Source organism: Bombina bombina, chromosome 5 (genome assembly GCF_027579735.1).
Source record: "Bombina bombina isolate aBomBom1 chromosome 5, aBomBom1.pri, whole genome shotgun sequence".
Lineage (NCBI taxonomy): Eukaryota > Metazoa > Chordata > Amphibia > Anura > Bombinatoridae > Bombina > Bombina bombina.
The window spans coordinates 693,303,441-693,320,840 of NC_069503.1; the positions used below are offsets into that span (position 1 = coordinate 693,303,441).

General features: G+C 41.4%; 1 protein-coding gene across 2 annotated transcripts in view; it reads right to left on the minus strand.

Annotated features, from left to right (window-relative positions):
• The window catches only part of LOC128660722 (enoyl-CoA delta isomerase 2), a 167,813-nt gene that overhangs the window by 68,972 nt on the left and 81,441 nt on the right, over nt 1–17,400 (minus strand). Inside the window, exon 2 of one of the 2 annotated variants that reach the window (XM_053714697.1) lies at nt 11,765–11,924. In XM_053714697.1, the coding sequence (XP_053570672.1) occupies nt 11,765–11,924 (160 nt within the window). Of the gene's footprint in view, nt 1–11,764; nt 11,928–17,400 lie in introns of both variants that reach the window. The other variant, XM_053714696.1, reaches the window with a different exon arrangement.

The window sequence follows — 17,400 nt, forward strand, 5'->3', positions numbered from 1 at the left end:
TAGTAAGTGCACAGTGTGTTATGCCAACAAGCTGTAATAAATATTTAACCGTGAGTCGCGGATGCGCTGGTCTTTTTCATATGTTGTTGAATTAAACAGAATGCAATACTTATTTCTATTTTTGGCATTTAGGTTAGGTAAACAAACTAAAATTTTTGTATGATTTTTAAATGGGTTTTAAAGACCAAAACAAAAGCAAACAAACAATAAGCAGCAAAAGCATACAAATTAATTCTAGATTTCTAATGTCCAACTGGTGTGAGCAATTAACCATTTTCTATCATTTTTCATAAATCCTTTATAAATGAATCAACATTTTTATACCATCAAACACTGCATTTCCATTGTAAATTAAAGGGACAGTAAAGTCAAAACTTTCATGGATTGTATAGCATGACATTTAAACAGCTTTCCAATATACTTCTGTTATCAGTGTTGCTTAGTTCTCTTGGCATCCTTTGTTAAAGAAAAATTAAACACTAAATACAATTAATAAACAAAATAATTGATGTTATTCCCAGCCTCCCTCCAGTCATGGTTGGCGCCATGTTGAAATCTTATCTTTTACTACAGTAACTCTTCAGATACCTGCAGTGTAACCTGCGTTCCATAATGGCAGCACCCATGACTAGAGGGAAGTGCACAAAATGTATTTAGTGCCCCTTTAAAGAGTAATCCTAGGTGAGCGTGAGTCTTTAGCCATCTGCAGCAGTGTTTGCAACAGTTTTTATAGAAATGGTTTACATAGTTGCAAGCACTGCTATAGCCATAGAATGCTAAAGACGTGTAATTTCCTCAGCCTACCTAGCTTTAATATTCAACAAAACCATGCCAACAGAACAAAGCAAATTTACTAATAGAGGTGTAAATTGGAAAGCCGTTTAAAACTGCATTCTTTCTACTAAGCATATGAAAAAAATTGTGGAAGGGTAGCAGCCAAGAAACCACTTTTTCAGAAGGGGAACAGAGTGAAAAGGCTAAGATATGCTAAAGCTCACAACAGCGAATTTGCCCGTTTACAAGCGCGCAATAAATTAATAAAAAAATGTTTGTCATATGTGCAAGACAAAAATGAAGCCTACTCTTTAACAAAAAGTATAAAGCAGACACACATACATATCTATCTATCATATGATTGCTTTCTAACGTATATTGGTATGACAAAATAGCAATGTTTTTAAAAAGGGACAGGAAACCCAAATTTGTCCTTTCATGATTTAGACAAAATGTGCAGCTACCAAACAGCAAATAGCACCCAGGTTCTGAGCCTACCTAGCTATTCTTTTCAACAATAATGAATATAAAAATACTAAATAAGGGTGTTGAAAATAATCATTTAGCCGATGCATTGCGATGCCACATCGATGCAGTGAAGTCCATAATAGATTCCGGGTCAGTAACGTCGTCAAGCGCCGTCATGTGACCACGTGCTCCTGTTTATGAGCATAGGTGAATCAGGTCTTGAACAATACCCAGAGCTAGGGAGTTTTGAATCCTTTCTTATATAATTCTGCATATATATTTATATAGAAAACTAATTTTCTCCTGAAAATTGTGGATAGTTTAACATTTTCATTTACATTTGTCAATCTGCTTAATCTGTTTAAATTACTGGCTGCTGTCCAGTGTTGCAGCAGAGATCCAAAAAAATACAATAGTGCTTATATTAATCATTATAGGGTCGATTTATCAAGCTGCGGCAAACATGGGTGCACATACATGCCCCTGTCCGATGCAGCTCACCTCTGCCGGGCTGAGTTCCGCTGCTGGAATTCACTTTTGCACACAAGCGTTATTTTGTGCTCACGTATAATCCTGCCCCCTGCCTGCGCCCAGCCAATCATGCGTGGGCTGGAGCCGTCAATCTCCCCAGTGGGACGAGACCGGGGAGAATGAAATTCGCAATCTAAGAGGTGGCAAAAGGTTGGGAAAGCTACTTATTAAATATGGACTGTAGGTTCTCTTGTGAAAACCTGCAGCAGTAGCGGGGCGAAGACTTTAATAAAAAATATCAACCCCTATGTATACAATAGTAATTCCAAATAATACACACATACATATATATATATATATATATATATATTATATACATATACATATACATATATATATATATATATACATACATATATACATACATACACACACACATACACACACACACACACAAAGGGGTGAAAGCCTCGAAACGTCACACAGTAAAGCTTTTTGAAACTTTTAAATCCAGAGAGTGCATTTTCTTCATTTCTATCTGTATCTACATATACACACACACACATATACATATATATATACATATATATATATATATATATATATATATATATATATATATATATATATATATATATATATATATATATATATATATATATATATATATATATATGTTACAAGTATGGCTGCACGGTTAATCGCATATGCGATTTAAAACCGCGATTAACTGCCGCGATAGTATGCAATTTTTAGCCCCGCCCCTATGACGTACAGGAGGGGGCTCTTATAGGCTAGCCCTCTGCTGCCGAGTAACCAGGTCTGTCTCTCCCTGTGCAAGCAGTCTGGACTCCTGGACCACCTTCTGCATGATCACTGGGTGCGTGTACAGGCTGAGCTAACAGGGGAAAGCCTAACCCTGACATCGGAACCAGAACCTTTTGGAGCACTTTATTTTATTTTTTTTCTTAAAAACCCTATAATACTGTTACATATGAGTAGTTACAGTCTGTTTTGCGGCAGTGCTAAGATCTTTCACACAGTGCAGAAAATGTTTATATATATATATATATATATATATATATATATATATATATATATATATATATATATATATACACACATATACACACACATATACACACACACACACTGTGTATATGAGCCTGTGTGTTGACCTGTAATAAGTAAACCTAGGCCAGCTTTATCTGTTTGAAGGTTTCAGGATACTAAGGTTCTTTTGTAATTTAAAAAAGGGACAGTCTAGTCCAAATTAAACTTTCATGATTCAGATAGGGCATGTCATTTTAAACAACTTTCTAATTTACTTGTATCATCAAATTTGCTTTGTTCTCTTGTTATTCTTAGTTGAAAGCTAAACCTAGGTAGGCTCATATGCTAATGTCTAAGCCCTTGAAGGCCGCCTCTTATCTGAATGCATTTGACAGTTGTTCACAGCTAGGGAACGTTCGTTCACGTGTGCCATATAGATAACTGTGCTCATGCACGTGGAGTTATTTTAGAGTCAGCACTAACTGCCTGAAATGCAAGTCTGTCAAAAGACCTGAGATAAAAAGGCAGTCTGCAGAAGCTTCAATGGTGTTTACTATCCCTTTAACCTACAGAATTGTTTAAAAAGATCTGCCAAGTTATTGTATACATATACACACAGCGCTATGCTATTCTACTGATCCAGCATCCTTACACAGCACTCTACTATATTCCAACACTGAGTGATGTAGTATCCTCACAAAGTGCTCTGCTATTAAAGGGACATTAAACACTTTGAGATTAGATATATATATATATATATACATACATACATACAAGTCTGGAATATACTTTCATTATTTATTTTGTCACCTTTTCCTGTAATTCCATTCTGAAATTGTGAGCGTTTCAGTTCCTGTTAGAAATGAAAGTGCAGAACACTGTTATATACCACACAGCCATTGGCTGCACACTCTAGTGACCTATTTATAACTGTCTCTAATTGGCCACAGCAGAGAAGATAACCTAAGTTACAACATGGCAGCTCCCATTGTTTTATAGACACTAAAACTTTACACTTGTTTTGTCACTATTTTAAAAGGTAATGAAAAAATACAGGTTACATGTTATTCTCAGACTTATATTTTCATTCTATCTAGCATTTATTTAGTGTTTATTGTCCCTTTAAAAAAGGAAGTTCTTCTGACTGCTTGAATTTGTTGATGAAAACCATGGGCAGTAATCGTGATGCAACGTGGAATCAAATCGTTGACAGGATAATCGTAATCGAATTGCGAGACCAGTGAAGATGCGCACCCCTACTAAATAATGAAGCAAATTATATAATAGGAGTAAATTGGAAAGTTGTTTAAATCGTATGCTTTTTTCCTGTCCCTTAAACAAAAAAATGTCAAGGAAAACATTCTGTGGCTCTAATTTCTACTATTTTTTCTCAAAAAAAAACAATTGCTAGTAAGTCACATTTAACCAAAAATGATGGTTAATTTAGCCATACAGACTACAGACCTCATTTATGAAGCTGCGTAAGCAGCTTCAGGGGCTATTTCAGAGAGTTAAGAAGCTGCGGTTGTATAACCACTGCTTTTTAATGCGTCTACAACCTCAGTGGTTGCGGACTTCATACAATCCATGTTCATCCAGAATGACTGAAAAACTGCGCTCACACAATTGGTTTGCATGAGAGCAATGGGCAATCTTAAATTCCAGCAGCCGATGAGGACCTTGTCCGTAATCAAAATGGATTCACATTGGTTTCTGATACATTAGTAATAGCTGTTATATAATAGGTAGACTAGAACCATACATTTTAAGTTAACCTAACAAAAAGATTGGATTAAAGAGAGCTGAGCAATTAACTTGGGTAAAAGCCTAAGGTGCGCCCTTAAAACAGAGCAGGATTCCTTGGCAGGGATACCCAAACCTGCCCGGACATTTGACAGCAAGGGATCGGACATCGGATCCCCCCGCCGCAGAAGCCGCAAGACAGAGGTGGCAGAAGGCAGTTGCGGCCGCAGCTAAGCTGACACGCAGGGACCGCAAGGTAAAAAAGAGGACTCACACACTTTCCAGGAAACTGGCGACAAACACCTGCACCTCGCCTAGAGCCAAGATACTCAGTGGGCAACTTGTAAGTCCAGGAGGGAGAGCAAATTCAAAGGCGGGAAAAGCCGCCATCTTGCCCTTGCTGTGCACTAAATAAAATAAAGCAGGCTGCAGCGCATCTGGTGTACAATATAGAAGTGACTCTATTAATGCCTGCAGGCTAAACAATTATAACAGGCATAATTGGAGGGGGGACCTTGTACTTCTCATTGCAGCGAGTGGCTATTAACCCCTTGGGTGTTCACCTAACAGCAGAGAGCACCATTTAAATAACAGAGAGGACAAAAACAAGCCAAGGGTCCAAAACACACAAGGGAACTGAAGTGTGATCTTGGAAAAAAGGGCCACATAAACTCACAAGCCAAACACCTGCTTATGGACACATGCCCTAAATGGCCTGAGGGTTACTGAAGGGCCCCCTTTCTCTACCCGATCCCCTCCCCTCCCCCTCCTCTCTCTGAAAGCGCAGGTTCCTCTAAACTGGGGGAGGCTTATCATTCATATCATTCTGTTGCTGTTAGCCCAGGAAAGGAGACAAGACATAACCTTGGGGAGAGACAACCCCTTGACCCAAAACCCCCCAGACCGCCTCCCATCTGTGTAGTAGCATCACCCACCACAGGCATGCAGGGCTAGGAGGTGTGGGTCTGCCCCCCCTGCTCACCTAACGCTGACTAAATACCATTTTAATACCTAGTCCAAACTCCATCCAGTGGCCTATAGAAACCTAGTCACAATCTATCATCCTTATATTAAAACAACAAAATAACTGCAGACACACAACATAGTTGGTGAACGTAGCTGGGGACCCCCAAAGCTGTATGCAAAAATACTACCATTCATACATCAAAAAAACAGGAACAATGGCGAGCAGACTTAAAAATGCAGACAAGAAAAAGAACCACGGGGAGACACCACAAGCTCCTGTTTGGGGCTGGAAGAGGGGGCGAACTTTAATTCTATAGACACCCACCCCATTGTTTCACAGATCTCAGCGCTGTTCCTACCAAAAATAGAAACAACTGCAAACAGGAATGGACTCACTCACAACGGAAGTAAAATCTTTCAATGGCAGACTAACCCAAGTGAACAGAGGGTGGCAGAGGGGGAGACCCGCCACAGAGAAGCTGCAGCTACCATCCAATCCTTGCAACAACAGACTGACCGACTATGGGCAAAAATTGATGACCTGGAGAACAGGTCAAGAAGAAACAACCTTGCGGATAGTGGGTATACCAGAATCACTCCCGGGATCACAGCTTGTGGAGTTCGCAGAGATAACCCTACCAAAGATGCTGCATATCCCTCAAGCATGTCTCCCATGCACGGTTAGAAAGGAGCCCACAGAGTGGGAGACCCAAGAAGACAGGGGGAGAATAATCAACAGCCGCGTCAGATCATGGTAAAAATACCTCAACTTCAAGGCGAAAGTGGCAATTCTGCAGGCCTACAGAAAAATTGCTTCCCTGGAATATGAGGGCAATAAAATATACCTGTTTCAAGATTTACTCAGCAACAGTTGCAGCCAGAAGGAAAGAATTCTCACCTTAGTGCAAGCAACTGATGGAGCAGGGTAGAGCGGCAGCCCTCCTGACCCAGCGAGATTAAGACTGCATTACAACCAACGGACCGCTGTTCTTCGAGTCACCAAAACAGCTCAAGCTGCACTTGCAAAGAGAGGGAGAGAGACGACAAGCAAGAGAGCAAAGAAATGATGCTCCTGATCCATAAAACCCATAGCCCAGGACTGGGGCCACAGAAAGGACACTGAAAAGAAAAGAAATAAAACATCTCAAGGACTGGGACATATTAAACCATATCCTTTACAAGTGAGGGGGGGGGTGGGGACTTTATCTCTCTGCTGAAAGCACTTTGAGGGTTGTAGAAACTGTTGGGGGATAGAAAAGGGGGAAAATTTACTGTTGTTTTGCAAGACTTGTTAACTGTTTTATTTAGCACTAGATAGCATTTGTCCGGCCCTGAGGCGCTACCCCCTAGGGAAAAGAGGACGGACTTTGGTTGACCGCAAGTAACAAGTAAGTACAGTGCACCTTGACATACCCCAATCAGCTAAGCACAGTATACCACACACGACTACACCAATACACAGTTCTAATGCACAAACTACGCATACTACCCAGGGAACATGAAAATCACCATATGGAAACGTAGGGGGGATAACCTCCCCTATTAAAAGAAAGGCGATATTAAGACACCTTAACACCAAGAAGACTGATATAGCAATATTGGAGGAGACACAACTCTCACAAATTGAGCATCAAAAACTCAGGCAGAGTTGGGTGGGGGAGGTGCTATACACCCCATATGAAAGGAAAAGAGCAAGGGGGGTGGCCATCCTATTCCGTAAGGGTCTAAATTACACTATCACACAGACAGTAACTGACGTTGAGGGCAGGTACCTGATGGTCAACCTACAAATAGACACGCAGCCCTTGGTGCTGTGTGGGATATATGGCCCCCAGACGGGGAAGAGACAGTTTTTCAATCACATCCAAAGCCCAGCTCATACAATTCTCAGACCTCCCTATTATAGCGGGGGGAGACTACAATATTGCTCCACACACACCGGCTGTAGTGACACACATCCAACACAACCATGGAAAGGATCCAAAAGAGAAACGCTAATCCTGAAAAACTTTTGTAGCACCCTGTCCCTGTCGGATGTCTGGAGAGAGAGGAAACCACTGAGACACGAGACTACACATGCTCACACCATCTAAAACCACCCTCTCCCGTATAGACTACTTTTTGGTATCCAAATTGCTATGCCCTAAGGTCAATGAGATAAAAATAGATCCTATAACATTATCAGACCATGCTCCAGTCACATTGGAGTTGCGCACTGACACCCTCAGAGAAAGACCTGTAGATGGAATTTTCCCACATATCTATACCACGATCTAAATCTCAGAAAAACCTGATAGGAGAGTGGCTAGGTGTACAAGGACCTTAACACTCAACATATAAACAATGTACCCCTGTTCTGGGAAACTGCAAAAGCGGTTCTGAGAGGAGTGGTGACAGCCTACGCGATAAAGCTCACTAAAACATGCAGGAGGAGAGGAGAGCTCCTCTTGCGCCAACTCCTTAACGCTAGGAACCAGTATCTAAGACACCCGACGGACCAGAATAGAATTAAATACAGAGACACTAAGGCCCTCAGAGACACGCACCTCATACAAACATCAGTTAAAGCCCACAACAGATTACAGGCTAAATTCTACCGCTATGGGAATCGCACAGGGAAGCTATTAGCAAGAATTACCAAACTAGATAGGAAACCTAATACTGTAACGGCCATCAGAGGACAGGACAGGATACTGACACAGGAATCAGAAATTCATAAGGCATTCATAGACTACTATTCTAATCTTTACAACTCCCAAGAAGTAAGTGCTGAACAGAAACAAAATTTCTGGAAAGACATGACTCTCCCACAGATAGATGAGGAACAACTACACAAACTGAATGTCCCAATCCAGCCCCGAGAGGTCGCTAGAGCAATTGACATGATGCCGCTAGAGAAAACCCTGGACCTGATGGCTTACCGGGGGAATTCTATAAAATGCTCAAAGGAGAAACATCAGAAACACTCACCACTTTTGTTTAACGCAATCATGGAAGGGAGGGCAAACTTATCTAACAGATTTACGGAAGCAAACGTGACAATCATCCCCAAGCCAGACAGAGACCCCCTACTGACGTCATCCTACAGACCAATTTCCCTACTGAACTCGGACTACAAACTGTTTACAAAAATTTTGGCCAACAGACTTGCAGAAATACTGCCATCACTGATACACGACGACCAGACGGGGTTTGTGAAAGGCAGATCCTCTGTCAAAAACATGAGAAAGCTACAGGTGGTGCTCTCACACTACTGGGGGAAAGGTAAACAAGACCAAGATCGGGAGGGTGAGGATGCTTGCCTGATACTTGTGGATGCCGAAAAAGCATTCGACAAATTACTGTGGGACCACCTGTTCACGACACTAGGGAAATTTGGGATACAGGGCGACTTCATGACAGCCATACGCACCATTTACAATGATCCTCGCGCAGCGATTCCTGGTCAATGGCACGCCATCCAGTACATTCCCGCTCCTGAGAGGTACGAGACAGGGATGCCCCCTGTCTCCGATCCTCTTTGACCTCGCACTTGAGCCATTGGCGATTAAAATTAAGAAAGACACGGAGGGACTCAGGATAGGTAAAGAAACGCTACATATATCCCTCTTCGCAGATGACATGATCCTATACACGCGCGAGCCTAGAAGGAATATCCCCTGTATAATGCGTATTATTGCTGAATTTGGCGAAATCTCAGGGTACTGCATGAACAAAGAGAAATCGGAGCTATTATGGCTACAGAATAGCAGGCCTGAGGTGCCACTTGGAGATAACTTTAAAATAGTTACCAATACATTCAAATACTTAGGTATCACGCTGGCTAGGGACCCCACTCAGTGGTACAACATCAATTTTAAACCACTTCTTAAAAATTTGAGACAGACACTCCTGAATTGGTCCACTCTACCGCTCACACTGTCGGGGAGAGTGGGACTAATCAAAATGATATTATTCCCCAAAATGCTGTATACACTACAGATGCTCCCCAGAGCTGGATACATAAACAAGATCTTAAAAACACTAAATAGGGACATTACACAATTTCTGTGGAAAGGGAAAAAAACACATGACTAAGCGTATCTCAAAATGACAGCTACGCCTGAGATGGGAGGTTTTGGACTCCCCAAACATAGAATACTACAACTGGGCGGCTTTGGCTAAATATGTGATGGACTGGCTCCTAGATAAAGGCAACTTCACCAATAATAAATTGGAGGAGCAACTCATTACACCGTGGTCCCTGAAAATGCTTCCACACATGACCAGAGCTCAGGTCGAAGGGGCAGTTGGAGGCGCAGCCCTCTACCTCCACCCCATAAAAGCGTGGTGGAGGATCTGTAGGGCCCTTTGGAGTCACACATAAATACACTGTCTATCTCCCACTACGAGGCAACCCTGATTTCCAGGCGGGTTTCACTACCAAACCTTTTAAACAGTGGGAGGAATGGGGAGTAACGACCCTCCGACAAATACTGTCAGAGGACCAGAAAAACTATTAAGCCATTCATTGACCTACAAACTGACTTCCACATACCTAGAAATCACCACTTCGCTTTCCTCCAGATAAGACACTACGTGCAGGGCCTTCTGAGGTCTGGGGCTCTGCCTGACACGGACTGTGAGGTTTTATAAGCTACTGTCACTGACTAGAGGGGGGATGACTTCCATCTCCCACACCTACAGAGCCCTTCAGACCTACCCAATAACACCACGAGAGACTACATCCAGGAGACATGGAATTCACTGACTGACCAGTCAACCGTAGATCAGATCGTGGAGCAAAAGTATCACGAAGGTGAGAAAAGCCTCACTATCAAGTGAAAATCCGAGAATCACATATGAAGCTATTACACAAAGCATATATAACTCCTAGGATGTATCACAGGTGGAATCCAGACACCACTGGACTATGCCCAAAATGCTCACACCCCCAAACCAGGACATGATACATATGATATGGCAATGCCCAAGACTTACAAAATTTTGGGGAATGACAAGGAGTTGGGTAGAGAGTGTCATTAGAGACACATTTGAACTGACAGCGATCAGGGTGATATTCCCTGCACTCACCGACAGAGGAACTAACTCACTCTAAATTTATTCACAATGTGATACTATTGGCCAGAAAACTCATTCTTAAGCATTGGATGACAGCTGACTCACCGAGCCTGACACACCTGAAACTCGCTTTACAACAAACAAATGGTATATGAGCAGATAGACACGCAGGGAGACATAACACTACGGGCTAAACACTTTCTGACCAAGTGGGAGCCCCTTATTGACAGCTTAGACCTCCAGCATCAGAAACAGATTATATACCCACTCAAAGGACTCAGATTATGTACTACAAGCACAACTACATGGCAAATGGAACATCTTCCGTTAGCTAAACAACTACTCACCACACAGGAGGGAAGGAGACTAAGGGAGACGAACCCGGAGGGGGGGGCGCCTCGGGGCGAGACTGCGAAACACAGTCTTCTCAAGATGAGAGAGAGGCGAGGCAAAGAGACAGAAGCTGATACTTTATGTTACTAGTTACTGATTAAAAGCTTTACCCTAAGTAGAAAAAAGTTTATGTTTATGTTTATCGCTCTGGGATGATTGCCGGCTAAGAAAGACTTTTAATGAACTGTCACAACGCCACAATGATATGCAGACTTTCCCTAAACAACTATAGTAGAGAGGCGTGACAAGCTGGCAATCTACAGTGCCATGGTTTATGTTAATAGGACCTAACATAGGCTTAGTAGAAGGGGAGGCCGCAGACAGGGGAATAGTAGAATCAGTTAGGATTAGGAAAATTAGAATGTATTATAAAACCCAGTGTTGCTATAGCGACTATATTTTTTGTTGTGATATGTATAAATTTCAATGTTTACACTCATTGTTGCTGTGACAAATACTGGAAATAAATAAAGTATTTAAAAAAAAAAAAAAAAAGAGAGCTGAGCAAAGTTTTTGTCTTTCTTGATTTAGATAGACCATACAATTTTTTTAAAAAGTCCAGTTTACTTCTGATATTAAACTTATTTCCTTCTCTTGGTATCCTTTTTGAAAAGCAAGTAGGTAGCCTTTAAACATACAAGTGTCTAGAGCACTAGCAAGAATACTTTAAAACAAATGTTATACATTTGTAATAGCACTAGATGACAGCAGTGTTTGCTACCAGACACACGTACACCACCTATATAGGTAGCCATAACTATCCAGGCATGTTCTTCAACAATGAATACTATAAAAACTAAGCAAAAAAAATTAAATTGTTAATATATTTATATACCTGCTTAAACAGGGCATAGAGCTTCAACTTTACATCGTTGCCAGGATCTTTTTTCAACAATTTCAGGTTCTGTTGGGCCTTTTCAAAGTCTTCCTGACTCTCTTGCATTGATCTTCCAGTTGTATGTATATGAGAGGCTGTAAAAGCAAGGTTTCCTGTTCTGCTGAATAAAATATAAGCGTTATTAAAAATTAGATCCAATTTAGCTATTCAAAAGTTAAGTATGAGGGTTTAACAAATAAAAATGTTTTTTTATAGCACATTAAAAGTTATCCTTCAACCTTTACCTTTCAAAAGGTTCTCACATCTTGATTTTGTATTTGACATTCATTATACAAACTACTTATAGGTTTTCCAAAATTAGTTCAAAGGTCACATGTAGTAGCACTGTCACCTTTATTAATCTATTACTTAATTGTCCATTTTTTTTCATTACTAATATGGAGCTTCCAGAGACAGACTGATTGAGCAGTGCAGGAGCTTATTTATATCCCTGGGTGGTAAAACAAATTCAGCTACCATAAGTAATTTTAAAGCATTCATTTTGTTTGATGATCTTTTACAATGCAGTGATTAATTGCGGATATATACTTTGCAAGTTATAAAAGAATTAGATGTCTGTGTAAGCCATATTGTTATTGTAAAAACTATTGTGCCCGAATTTAAATTAGAATTTAAAAATGGAGATGCTTGTTAAAAAAACAAAACAAAAAAAACCCAACTAATTATGGGCCAAATTTTTACAAGTGAAGAGGTAATTATTGCTCATGTTTGCTCGCCAACTCTGCTAGAAGTAATTTTCTTGCACGCGTCGTATACTGCTCGTATTACAAGTCGAAAGTAAAAAAGTTTTTGCTCACACACTATCCTGTCACGCATAAGCCGAACTTTGAACATTGTAACTGGGTTAAAGTATTCTCCCATAGACTTCAATGGAGCACAACAACTGGGAAAAAAAACATGACACCCTACTCATGCGTAAACCCAATTGCATTTAACCAAGTGCACTAACCCGACATTCCAATGTTCTTCACATAGAAAAATATGTTCTATTTATTCATATTGGTAAAATATGAATAAATAGAATATGGTATTCATATTGGTAAAATATATATCTATAAGCAGTGCCCTCCACTAATCTTGGTAAATATGAGCAAAGAAGGCTGTGAAAAATTGTCTATTGTTTAACCTTTTGTCAAAAAATACACAAACAAAGATAATCTGCTCTCATGGATATCAAACAATTGCAAACACAACACAGGTTTATCCAAAAAATAAATATATGTGTGGCTCAAATAATGGCACCCTTTTAGTCAATACTTTTTGTTACCTCCCTTTGCCAAGATAACAGCTCTGAGTCTTCTCCTATAATGCCTGATGAGGTTGGAAAATATATGGCAAGGGATCTGAGACCATTCCTCTATATAGAATCTCTCCAGATCCTTCAAATTTCAAGGTTGACGCAGGTGGACTCTCCTTCAGTTCACCCCACAGGTTTTCTGTGAGGTTCAAGTCAGGGGACTGGGATGGCAATGGCAGGACATTAATTTTGTGGTCAGTAAACCATTTTTGTGTTGATTTTGATGTATATTTGGATCATTGACCTGCTGGAAGATCCAACCACGGCCCATTTTAAGCTTTCTGGCAGAAGCAGTCAGGTGTTCATAAAATATCAACATATTAAATAGAGTCCATGATGCCATGTATCCTAACAAAATGTCCAGGTCCTCTGGCAGAAAAACAGCCCCAAAACATGAAAGAGCCACCACCATATTTAACCATGGGCATGAGATATTTTTCTGTATGGCTAACTCTGTGTGCGCCAAACCCACCTCTGGTGTTTATTGCCAAAAAGCTCTATTTTGGTTTCATCTGACCATAGAACCCGATCCCAATTGAAGTTCCAGTAGTGTCTAGCAAACTGAAGATGCTTGAGTTTGTTTTTGGATGAGAGTAAAGGCTTTTTTTCTTGAAACCCTTCCAAACAACTTGTGGTGATGGATGTAGGTGACGTTGAATTGTAGTTTTGGAGACTTGCGGACCCAAACACTAACTTCTGCAATTCTCCAGCTGTGATCCTTTGAGATATTTTGGTCACTCGTACCATAATCTTCACAGTGCGTTGAGATAAAAAGAGACACATCCTCTTCCAGGTTGATTCATAACATTTCTTAATTACTGCCCTGATGGTGGAAATGGTAATTTTCAATGATTTTGTCATTTTCTTATAGCCGCTTCCCATTTTGTGAAGCTCAACAAACTTGCCACACATCACAGCTATATTCCTTGGTCTTACACATTGTGATGAATGACTACGCGAACTTGGACTGTGTGTAACCTCATATTTATACCCCTGTGAAACAGGAAGTCATAGTTGTACAATTTCCTGTTCCGAGTAACCCAGGTGTACTAAAAAAAAAAACACAATTTATGCTTACCTGATAAATTTATTTCTCTAGTGGTGTATCCAGTCCACGGATCATCCATTACTTATGGGATATTCTCACTCCCAACAGGAAGTTGCAAGAGGACCCACAGGAAAGCTGTTATATAGCTCCTCCCCTTACTACCATATCCAGTCATTCGGCCGAAAACAAGAAGAGAAAGGAGAAACCATAGGGTGCAGTGGTGACTGTAGTTTAAATTTAAAAATAACCTACCTTAAAATGACAGGGCGGGCCGTGGACTGGATACACCACTAGAGAAATACATTTATCAGGTAAGCATAAATTGTGTTTTCTCTAGTAAGGTGTATCCAGTCCACGGATCATCCATTACTTATGGGATACCAATACCAAAGCTAAAGTACACGGATGAAGGGAGGGACAAGGCAGGTACTTAAACGGAAGGTACCACTGCCTGTAAAACCTTTATCCCAAAAATAGCCTCCGAAGAAGCAAAAGTATCAAATTTGTAGAATTTTGAAAAAGTATGAAGCGAAGACCAAGTCGCCGCCTTGCAAATCTGTTCAACAGAAGCCTCATTTTTAAAGGCCCAAGTGGAAGCCACAGCTCTAGTAGAATGAGCTATAATCCTTTCAGGGGGCTGCTGTCCAGCAGTCTCATAGGCTAAGCGTATTATGCTTCTTAGCCAAAAAGAAAAAGATGTTTCCGAAGCCTTTTGACCTCTCCTCTGTCCAGAGTAAACAACAAAAAAAGCAGATGTTTGTCGAAAATCCTTAGTAGCTTGTAAGTAAAACTTTAAAGCATGAACCACGTCCAAATTGTGTAATAGACGTTCCTTCTTTGAAGAAGGATTAGGACACAAGGATGGAACAACAATCTCTTGATTGATATTCTTGTTAGATACCACCTTAGGTAAAAACCCAGGTTTGGTACGCAGGACTACCTTATCAGAATGAAAAATCAGATAAGGAGAATCACATTGTAAGGCAGATAACTCGGAGACTCTACGAGCCGAGGAAATAGCTACTAAAAAAAGGACTTTCCAAGATAAAAGTTTTATATCTATGGAATGAAGAGGTTCAAACGGAACTCCTTGAAGAACCTTAAGAACCAAGTTTAAGCTCCATGGTGGAGCAACAGGTTTAAACACAGGCTTGATTCTGACTAAAGCCTGACAAAATGCCTGAACGTCTGGAACATCTGCCAGACGCTTGTGTAAAAGAATAGACAGAGCAGAAATCTGTCCCTTTAAGGAACTAGCTGACAAACCTTTTTCCAAGCCTTCTTGGAGAAAAGATAATATCCTAGGAATCCTGACCTTACGCCATGAGTAACCCTTGGATTCACACCAATAAAGATATTTACGCCATATTTTATGGTAAATTTTCCTGGTGACAGGCTTTCGTGCCTGTATTAAGGTATCAATGACTGACTCGGAGAAGCCACGCTTTGATAAAATCAAGCGTTCAATCTCCATGCAGTCAGTCTCAGAGAAATTAGATTTGGATGGTGGAAAGGACCCTGAAGTAGAAGGTCCTGTCTCAGAGGCAGAGTCCATGGTGGAAAGGATGACATGTCCACTAGATCTGCATACCAGGTCCTGCGTGGCCACGCAGGCACTATTAAAATCACCAATGCCATCTCCTGCTTGATCTTGGCAAACAGTCGAGGGAGCAGAGGAAACGGTGGAAACACATAAGCCAGGTTGAAAGACCAGGGCGCTGCCAGAGCATCTATCAGAGTCGCCCTGGGGTCCCTGGACCTGGATCTGTAACAAGGAAGCTTGCGTTCTGTCGAGACGCCATGAGATCCAGTTCTGGTTTGCCCCAGCGATGAATCACTTGTGCAAACACCTCCGGATGGAGTTCCCACTCCCCCGGATGAAAAGTCTGTCGACTTACAAAATCCGCCTCCCAGTTCTCCACACCTGGGATATGGATAGCTGATAGGGGCAGGAGTGAATCTCCACCCAGCAAATTATCTTTGAGACTTCTAACATCGCTTGGGAACTTCTTGTTCCCCCTTGATGGTTGATGTAAGCCACAGTCGTGATGTTGTCCGACTGAAATCTGATGTACCTCAGAGACGCTGAGGCCAAGCCTGAAGAGCATTGAATATCGCTCTTAGCTCCAGAATATTTATTGGAAGGAGAGACTCCTCCTGAGTCCACGATCCCTGAGCCTTCAGGGAGTTCCAGACTGCACCCCAACCTAGAAGGCTGGCATCTGTTGTTACAATTGTCTGTCCATTCTGGCCTGCGAAAGGTCATACCTTTGGACAGATGGACCCGAGATAGCCACCAGAGCAGAGAATCCCTGGTCTCTTGGTCCAGATTCAGTTGAGGGGACAAATCTGTGTAATCCCCATCCCACTGACTGAGCATGCATAGTTGCAGCGGTCTGAGATGTAAGCGTGCAAACGGCACTATGTCCATTGCCGCTACTATTAAGCCGATTACTTCCATACACTGAGCCACCGAAGGTCGCGGAATGGAATGAAGAACCCGGCAGGAATTTAGAAGCTTTGATAACCTGGACTCCGTCAGGTAAATTTTCATCTCTACAGAAACTATCAGAGTCCCTAGGAAGGAAACTCTTGTGAGTGGGGATAGAGAACTCTTTTCCTCGTTCACTTTCCACCCATGCGATCTCAGAAATGCCAGTACTACGTCCGTATGAGACTTGGCAATTTGGAAGTTTGACGCCTGTATCAGGATGTCGTCTAAATAAGGGGCTACTGCTATGCCCCGCGGCCTGAGGATCGCCAGAAGGGACCCTAGAACCTTCGTGAAGATTCTTGGGGCTGTAGCTAACCCAAAGGGAAGAGCTACAAACTGGTAATGCCTGTCTAGAAAGGCAAACCTGAGAAACCGATGATGATCTTTGTGTATCGGAATGTGAAGGTAAACATCCTTTAGATCCACTGTAGTCATATATTGACCCTCCTGGATCATAGGTAGGATGGTACGAATAGTTTCCATCTTGAATGATGGAACTCTGAGGAATTTGTTTAAGATCTTTAGATCCAAAATTGGTCTGAATGTTCCCTCTTTCTTGGGAACCACAAACAGATTTGAGTAAAAACCCTGTCCTTGTTCCTCTTTTGGAACTGGATGGATCACTCCCATAGCTAGGAGGTCTCGTACACAGTGTAAGAATGCCTCTCTCTTTAATTGGTTTGCAGATAACTGAAAGGTGAAATCTCCCTATGGGGGGAGAAGCTTTGAAGTCC